The sequence below is a fragment of the Triturus cristatus genome, chromosome 4_1 (assembly GCF_964204655.1).
Source record: "Triturus cristatus chromosome 4_1, aTriCri1.1, whole genome shotgun sequence".
Taxonomy (NCBI): Eukaryota; Metazoa; Chordata; class Amphibia; order Caudata; family Salamandridae; genus Triturus; species Triturus cristatus.
In genome coordinates this window covers 701,123,491-701,132,516 of record NC_140585.1, presented here as the reverse complement: position 1 = coordinate 701,132,516, position 9,026 = coordinate 701,123,491, and the positions used below count along the sequence as shown (strand labels likewise).

General features: G+C 39.3%; 1 protein-coding gene across 1 annotated transcript in view; it reads right to left on the bottom strand.

Annotated features, from left to right (window-relative positions):
* Positions 1–680: 680 nt before the first annotated feature.
* The window catches only part of PPP1R3A (protein phosphatase 1 regulatory subunit 3A), a 431,144-nt gene continuing 422,798 nt past the window's right edge, over positions 681–9,026 (bottom strand). The window contains exon 4 of the mRNA XM_085653171.1: positions 681–6,991. Within this exon, the coding sequence (XP_085509297.1) occupies positions 929–6,991 (6,063 nt within the window). The 3' untranslated portion in view covers positions 681–928. The remainder of the gene's footprint in view (positions 6,992–9,026) is intronic.

Here is a 9,026-nt window from a genome sequence, read left to right as displayed (position 1 = left end):
ATTGACACATTTGCACCCGAGAAGTGGCGCAGTGAAATCTCGTAGATTTCACTGCGTCACTTCTACGAGGCTTACTTACGTGTGAACGCCCACCCTGCATACTTTATACCTGACGCAGGTATAATGTAGAAGCAGGGGTTTGCACCATGCATACATTATATCTGACGCAGGTATAATGTAGCGCAGGGGTTTGCAAAGTGACGCATCTGCTTAGATGCTTCACTTTGTAAATAGGGCGCAACAGGAGGCATGTTTTACGCCGCCGATGCGTCATGAAAAGTGACGCAACGGAAACGCAAAACTGTCGCAAGGCCTCATAAATAAGGCCCTAAGTATTTTGGTGATTTTGATTCTGTCAATTTCTAGAGATCTGTTGATCAACACTTTGATTCTGTTTAGGCAATATCTTGTATGCTGATCCTCTGAGGCACACCGATAAATGTGTCTTCGTTCTTCAAATGCGCCATTATATAGAATGAAAAGTTTATGGCTTTTAAATGGTAATGCTGTCTTTCAGAAACAAAGCATTTGCTTGATGGGTGTTTACACGCCACTAAAAAGTACCCTTTCCCTATTTTGATTACTGGATATAAATACAATGTTGGGATTAACATTTTGGAATCCTAGGAGGATGTGGGTAAGTACAAATCATGAGAGGTTTATACTCACACTCTCTGGTTTTACCTGAATACATTTAATTTTTTTAGCTTAATGTTAGGATATGAACCCCTGGGACAGTGGCTACAAGAGAAAACCTTTAGTTTACAATCTATTGATAGACTGCATAGAGGAGCAATTTCCAGTACCAAAAAGACACAGCCTGGAAGATATTCCGAAGACAGTTATTTTTCACAACATCATTTTTAACACATTTACACGCTACATCCAATACATTCTTCCCTGAGGAAAAAGGAAAAACATCTTGGTTTTACTGCTTTTTGACAGACTCTTTGTAGGTGCTTTTTTCAAAGAATAACCAATACATTGAGCAAAAACAGAGAACTGAGCAAGGCAATGAATCACACTGGTAGATTATAACAGCAAATATCATGAAAAGTAGGAAGAACAATACTTTGTAGCTGATACATTTTAAAATCACAGATTCATTTGATAGGGCAGTCTCTTCATTTTTAGGATCAGAAACAGATTCAGAATGCAACATTTGGTGCAATTGCTGGTGCTTGACGCCTTGCAATTGCAACATTGCTGTTGGTGGTAACAGCTCCTCAGAGTCAGACTGTCTCTCATCTCTTTCATCTGCTGCTTCACTAATTAATATCATTGGCCCTAAAGATGCTTCAGGTCTGTAGACTGGCTGCGGGAAATCACTGTTGTTACTTAGTTCCCTTGTGTCAAGCGAAGATAGATCTGGAAAATTGCCAACTGACAGGTTGCACTCCGCAGAAACATTTATAAACCAGGTTTTCTGATGATGATTAACATCACTGCTACTACTTGAACTAGCACTAGCCTCACTGGCAGGCTTTTCCAAGACATGCTGTTGCTGTTCTGGGGATTCATCAATATACAGCTCCTGCTGGAAGACCACATCTTTTGTAAGCACTAGTCCTGCTGTATCATCGTTTGGTAATACACTTATTATGTTAGACTCTGTTGTATTTTGTTGCACCTCAACACTGGATATCGAGTCTTTTTTCAATGCCTCTTCAACGTGTACCTTCAAACTATCTTGATTTTCATTTTCGTTGGTACAGCTTATGCTTATATTATCATTGTGTAAATCTAGAAACATGCCTATTTTTGTCTCCTGCATTGCAGTGAATGTTTCTTCCCCTGTGTGTCTTTCGCTTTTCACTGTTTCATTACATTTCTCTTTCACATCTGCATACAGGTTACCTGAAGTACCTTCAGATGGCATTTCATTTGAGAGAAAGGGACAGGCTTCCGCCTGTTCTCCGATATTAGGGTCAACGAGAACATAATCATCAAATGAAACAGTTTCTTGTGAGATGTATAATTCCTCTACAGAGCCAATGTGCAAACTTCCCTGGGTCCCAGACCACATTTCTTGGCTTTTGGTTTCTTTGTTTGTGATTTCTGCTTCATTTCCATTATAGTCTGTCTCCATTCCCTGGATATCCAAGATATCCACATTTTCAGTTCTGTGTGAGTCATGGATCATCATACACTCTGGCTGCTCACTTCTGACACACCTGAAAAGGGATTCTAGCTGTGGCAAGCTCAACGTTGTTGACATAACTACATTTTGGCGTCCTATGTGTTCTTCTGCTTCCGCATATTCACTTTCTATGCGCTCAGAAGAAGAGATTTGGAGAGCTTCTTCATTGCCTACCCCGGCAAAGGATATATTGTCATCTGCAAAGTCTGCAACTTCTGTTTCATCTTCTATGTGTTCAGAAGATTCAGTTACAATGTCTTTTGTACCATTTTCCGTGGAAATAGATATATCTTGTGCTTCTTCATTTTTATATACTATGTGTCCAGAAACTGGAATTTCAATATTATCTTCTTCTAGATTCATAGCAAAAGATATATTTTCAGCTACATCTTCTCTTTCACCTTCTATGTGCTCAGAAGATGCAGTTAAAATATATTTCATGTCCTCTTCCTTGGCAATAGGTATATCTTCTGCTTCTTCATTTTGACATTCTATGTGTTCAAAAGCTGAGATTTCACCATTATCTTCATCTAGATTCATGGCAAAAGATATATTTTCAGCTTCATCTTCTCTTTCACCTTCAATGTGCTCAGAAGATGCACTAACAATATCTTTCATGTCATCTTCCTCAGCAGTAGATATGTCTTCTGCTTCTTCATGTTGGCATTCTATGTGTTCAAAAGCTGAGATTTCATTATTATCTTCATCTAGATTCATGGCAAACGATACATTTTCAGCTTCATCTTCTCTTTCACCTTCAATGTGCTCAGAAGATGCCCTTACAGTATCTTTCATGTCATCTTCCTCAGCAATAGATATATCTTCTGCTTCTTCATGTTGGCATTCTATGTGTTCAGAAACTGAGATTTCATCATTATCTTCATCTAGATTCATGGCAAACGATATATTTTCAGCTTCATCTTCTCTTTCACCTTCAATGTACTCAGAAGATGCCCTTACAGTATCTTTCATGTCATCTTCCTCAGCAGTAGATATGTCTTCTGCTTCTTCATGTTGGCATTCTATGTGTTCAAAAGCTGAGATTTCATTATTATCTTCATCTAGATTCATGGCAAACGATACATTTTCAGCTTCATCTTCTCTTTCACCTTCAATGTGCTCAGAAGATGCCCTTACAGTATCTTTCATGTCATCTTCCTCAGCAATAGATATATCTTCTGCTTCTTCATGTTGGCATTCTATGTGTTCAGAAACTGAGATTTCATCATTATCTTCATCTAGATTCATGGCAAACGATATATTTTCAGCTTCATCTTCTCTTTCACCTTCAATGTACTCAGAAGATGCCCTTACAGTATCTTTCATGTCATCTTCCTCAGCAATAGATATATCTTCTGCTTCTTCATGTTGGCATTCTATGTGTTCAGAAACTGAGATTTCATCATTATCTTCATCTAGATTCATGGCAAAAGATATATTTTCAGCTACATCTTCTCTTTCACCTTCAATGTGCTCAGAAGATGCCCTTACAGTATCTTTCATGTCATCTTCCTCAGCAATAGATATATCTTCTGCTTCTTCATGTTGGCATTCTATGTGTTCAGAAACTGAGATTTCATCATTATCTTCATCTAGATTCATGGCAAACGATATATTTTCAGCTTCATCTTCTCTTTCACCTTCAATGTGCTCAGAAGATGCCCTTACAGTATCTTTCATGTCATCTTCCTCAGCAATAGATATATCTTCTGCTTCTTCATGTTGGCATTCTATGTCTTCAAAAGCTGAGATTTCATCATTATTTTCATCTAGATTCATGGCAAAAGATATATTTTCAGCTACATCTTCTCTTTCACCTTCAATGTGCTCAGAAGATGCACTAACAATATCTTTCATGTCATCTTCCTCAGCAATAGATATATCTTCTGCTTCTTCATTTTGGCATTCTATGTGTTCAGAAACTGAGATTTCATTATTATCTTCATCTAGATTCATGGCAAAAGATATATTTTCAGATGCATCTTCTTTTTCACCTTCTATGTGCTCAGAAGATGCAGTTACAATATCTTTCATGTCATCTTCTTTGGCAATGGATATTTCTTCTGCTTCTTCATTTTGGCTTTCCATGTGTTCAGAAGCCAAGATTTCAATCTTCTCTTCTTCATTGTTTTTGCCACAGAATATAATATCTACCAGGCCTGCTTGTTCACCTTCTATGTGTTCCGAACATGATATTGCAGTAGTCTCCTTCTCAGCTTCCTTAGCAAAAGACATTTTCATTCCCACTTTTTCATTTTGAATGCCCATGTTTTGACAACCCCAGGTTTGGACTGTCTTTTCATTGCATTCCCCGGCAAAAGATATGTTTTCTTCTGCATCTTCATTTTTCCTTTCTACAGAGAGTGGGTTATCAATATTATTCTCATCAACCTTCTTGGCAAAGGGTATATCTTCTTCTGCTTCTTCATTTTCACTTTCGATGTGTTGAAAAGCTTGGACAGCCATTCTCTCTTCATTATCTTTCCTGGCAATAGAAGCGTTTTCTACTAAAACATCTTTGCCACTTTCTTTCTGTTGAGAATATGAGATTACAATATTCTTCTCGTCTTCCTTATTAACAGGTATATCTTCTTCTGCATCTTCATTTAGACTTTCTCTGTATTGAGAGGTTGTGATATTGATTGTCTCTTCATCGTCATCCCTTGATAAAGATATATTTTCTGCTACAACTTCTATTTCACTATCTATGTGTTGAGAAGATGAGATTACAATAGCCTTTTCATCTCCTTCCCTGACAAAAGATATATCTTCTTTTGGGTCTTCTTGTTTGCTTCCTATGTGTTCGGACGCTGAATATTTAAATGTTTGTTCATGGTCTGACCTGAAAAAAGATATATTTTCTTCTACCCCTTCTTTTTCACATGCTCTCTTTTTAAAACATAAGGTCACTGTATCATTCTGATTATCTTCCTTGACAAAATATATATCCTCCTCTTCTGCTTCTTCATTTTGACATTGCAAGTTAAGAGAAGCTGATATTTCGAAAATCTCTGCATTGGCTTTCCTGGAAAATGATGTATCTTCTGCTAGAACTTCTTTTTCACTTTCTACATTTTCAGGAGGTGAGTTTACAATATCTTTCTCATCACCTTCCATGACAAATGGTAAATCTTCTTTTGTTTCTTCGTTTTGCGTTTCTGTGTGTTCAGACTGTGGGGATTCAATAGTTTCTTCATCAGCTTCCCTAGAAAATGCTATATCTTCTGCTACACGTTCTTTTTTACATTCTCTATGTTCAAAAAATGAGGGTACAATATCTTTCTTATCATCTTCCTTGACAAAAGATAAATCCTCTCCCGCTTCTTCACTTTGACTTTGTAAGTGTTCGGAAGCTGCGATTTCGATAGACTCTTTATTGACTTCCATGGCAAATGAAATACTTTCGGCTAGACCTGCCTTTTCAGTTTGTACATGCGCAGAAACTGACGCAGGTACAGTCCTTTCTGCCTCTTCCTTGGCAAAAAACATACTTTCTGACACGCCTTCATTTTGACTTTCTGTCTCTGTTGAAGACAAGTTTTCCATGTCCCGCTCCTCTTCATTGGTAAAGACGGAATCACCGTGAACAGGAAGGAAAGTCTTCATAGTGTCAAGAGAAAATGGGTATTTCCTTTCAGTCTCTCTCACAGTATTGCTGAGTTCACTTGATTCCCCTTTCCAGTGGGGGTCTGCTGCAGAGCTCTTTAGTTCCTGCCCTTTGTTCGTGTTCTCTTCTGCAGCCACGTTTTCATCATATTGTGCATTAGCCATGAATTCATGAACCCCGTTGGCTCTTCCCTCATCGGATACAGGGGTCATCACCAAGCTGTCCTCTGACTGTGAATATGCATTTACTGCACTAAGACTTTGTTTGCCATCTGTCAATGACGTCAGCATATCTGCACTCACTTCGTCATTCTTGTGCATCTGCTCTGTGTTTACATTGGGAAAATGTAATCCTAACAGACAGGACCTCTCCTGTTCTTTAATTGCACATAGCTGAGAACCCTCCATTTGACTCGGGTTTGCATTACTACTGGTAGAGGTGCCATTTGGGGTGAGACTTTTTTCAGATGTAAACGTTTCTGTGGATTCAGTCCAGCTGCACACACGAGGATATACAGCAGTGTGTAAACCATGTTCCCTGTTCGCACCCTCCCCGGACTCTTCAGCCATCTCTATGGATTCCTTGTTCTGCCCATTGGTGTGGTCTGATTGAAATGACTCTGGTGTTGTTCCTGAGCGCTCCTCTGTGTGCAGACTGGTGGATGCATTGGCCCTACCACCAAGGTCTCGCACAGATTGCTCTGATCCACCCCACTCTGGCGATGGGGCGTCTTTGCTGACTTTGAAAACTTCAGTGGATGTGAACGCGATATCCTCACTGACAGATAGAATCTCATCCACCGCACGGCTGGTGTCCCTGTCTAAGTCACCCTTTGAAACATCCACCATGCTAGTCGCTTGCCTGTCGGTGACACTATCTGTAACAAGAAAAGATTTGTTTTGCTTAAATTCTGGAACATGTCCCTCAGTTTGCACCTCACAGGATTGCACATACTGTTGAATATCATCTGCAGAACCTGCTATTTTTCCGACGTCATCTGTGTGGCCAAGATAACACTCCTCCAAATACTTGTCATAGGCCTGTGGCTTGTCATCTTCCAGAATGTCCTTCAAAAAATCGCAAACATTGAGGGAGTTTTGGCGCAAATCTGTGTTGGGGTCTTCGAGGGTTAACTCCTGCTCACATCTCTGTTCATCGCTTGAAAGATGGCTGTGTTCTGATGCACTTAGATTCCCTTTGTCTCCAGAAGAAGCATCTCTAATTCTTATTAAGTGCTGGCTGAGCTGTAACGATAGAATCAAAAAAAAAAAAACAATTAAAAGGAGCTTTTAAACAGATGCGAATAATACTGAGCAGTCGTTCTTTGTTAATGGTGAATGTTTTATTTTTAGTCTTACAAAGCCACTGTTAAATTATGTTCTAAATCAGGGGCTGGGATTGTGCTTCATGGTGTGCATTTAATAAAATATGCAAATATCCTTTTTGTGCAACTGCAGTGAGCAGGGAATAAAGTACATTGTTTTATTCATGAGGACAATAAACTGGAAATGTGCTTTTGCACAATGCAGAACCAAACCAAACAATCTTCCGGGAACAAAGGGTACCCCGCCCTCCAGAATGTGTCCATTCAAGTGCAGAACCATTGTTTGCCGAAGGCCCAACGTCTGCTGGGAACCTATATATGTCTCAATAAAAGAGATGCATTTGCAGGTCACTGATTACCAAACAGCCCCCTCTACCTCCTTACTATCGTATTTTCTCATCTGAAAAGAAGAACGTTTCTGATAAAACCGAAGCAGAATGCACATTTCACACTACAGTTGGCAGATATTTGCTGACGCGCCGAGTTTTCGTTTTTCTGCTGGTTCTTAGTCGAGGTGGCGTCGGGTAACACAGGTCACATGCAAAACCTGTTGTGTACAGTGCAGAGAATGTAAAGCGCCCTCGCCGCCTCGGCTTCGGCCACAGTGACCCGGTGGCCCAGGGCCGCCACTGTAAAACGCCACTCTTTCTGAATAAACCCAGGCAAACTTTTAATAGCAAAATGTCACTCAAAGGAATGTGGGGGACTTAATGTCTGCCAGTTCGGTTTTAATGACCCTCTGCCAACTGGTGCTCAAATGTTTTTGAGCTTGTCAGGGATGGCAACTGTCAGGGCTTAGCTGTGAGACGCCTGTGTTTTATATCTCCCCACTGCTGACATTTGCATGATCTCGGTAATTATATGTAAATTTAACAATTTCACCTTCTTCCCGCATACTGTAAGGCTCGTGTTACTTGTCAACTGCACAGCTGTCGTGCCAGCCTGTGCCTCTGGCTTTCAAAGATAGGGTGTGTTTGTACTCTCGCGTGAAAGTGGTACACTGTTCCCACCGCTAGAGGGAGCACCTTACAAATTAGGATCCAAATAAAACTCTCGTTTGTGCACTGCTAGTGCGGGCAATCTTAATTAAATACACCTAGTCAGAAACATAATCTGCAAAATTACAAAGACGACTGTAGATGTGCATCCATCTATCCATCCATCCATCCATCCATCCATACAGACATCCATCCATACATACATCTATCCATCTATCAGTCCAAACAAATACACACAACACAAGCCGCACACACCATTTTTTTGTGTGCTATTATTCCCCAAAAAGTGAATCTTTAATTAAAAGAGGCAGTGAAATATGCTGCTTATTTCAATTATCTTTGGGAAATAAGGAAACATATTGTTTCTGTGAAACATGAATTTCTTTATAATGGCAAAATACCAAATCACTCTGCAGAGTAAATTAATTGTCCTTTGGGTTAAAAGTCTTCCTATTTATGCAAAGAAAACAAAACCTAAACATTGTAATTCTAATCAGTACCTATTGCTAACTACACCTTGCAGAGCACAGCGTCAAAAAACAGAATGAGCTCTGTCACAATACAGATGGTGGTTCCATTAAATTTACAACCTTAACTCTGAGTTTTATTAAAGATCGCTAAAGAGAATAGTACTAAGTGTCTCTATGTTCAATGGCTCCCTGTTTTTAAAAAACATCATTTTCAAGCTAAACACCATAAAACAAATCTGGGAACTGACATAAAAATGCATAATTTATTATGGTCCTATACGTCCAGGGGACCTGTTGACATTAAAATGCCATTCAGATTTTTGCCTTGTGGTTGCAATGTCACTAAAACTCCCCATTAGCAAGAGAGCTGCATTACATGACGTATGACTCACATTGTGTATACTAATAAGTAACAACATCTAAAAGCACAAAATCATAGAATACTTACACATGCTCATGCTAATCTATATTATTATTTTTAGAAATT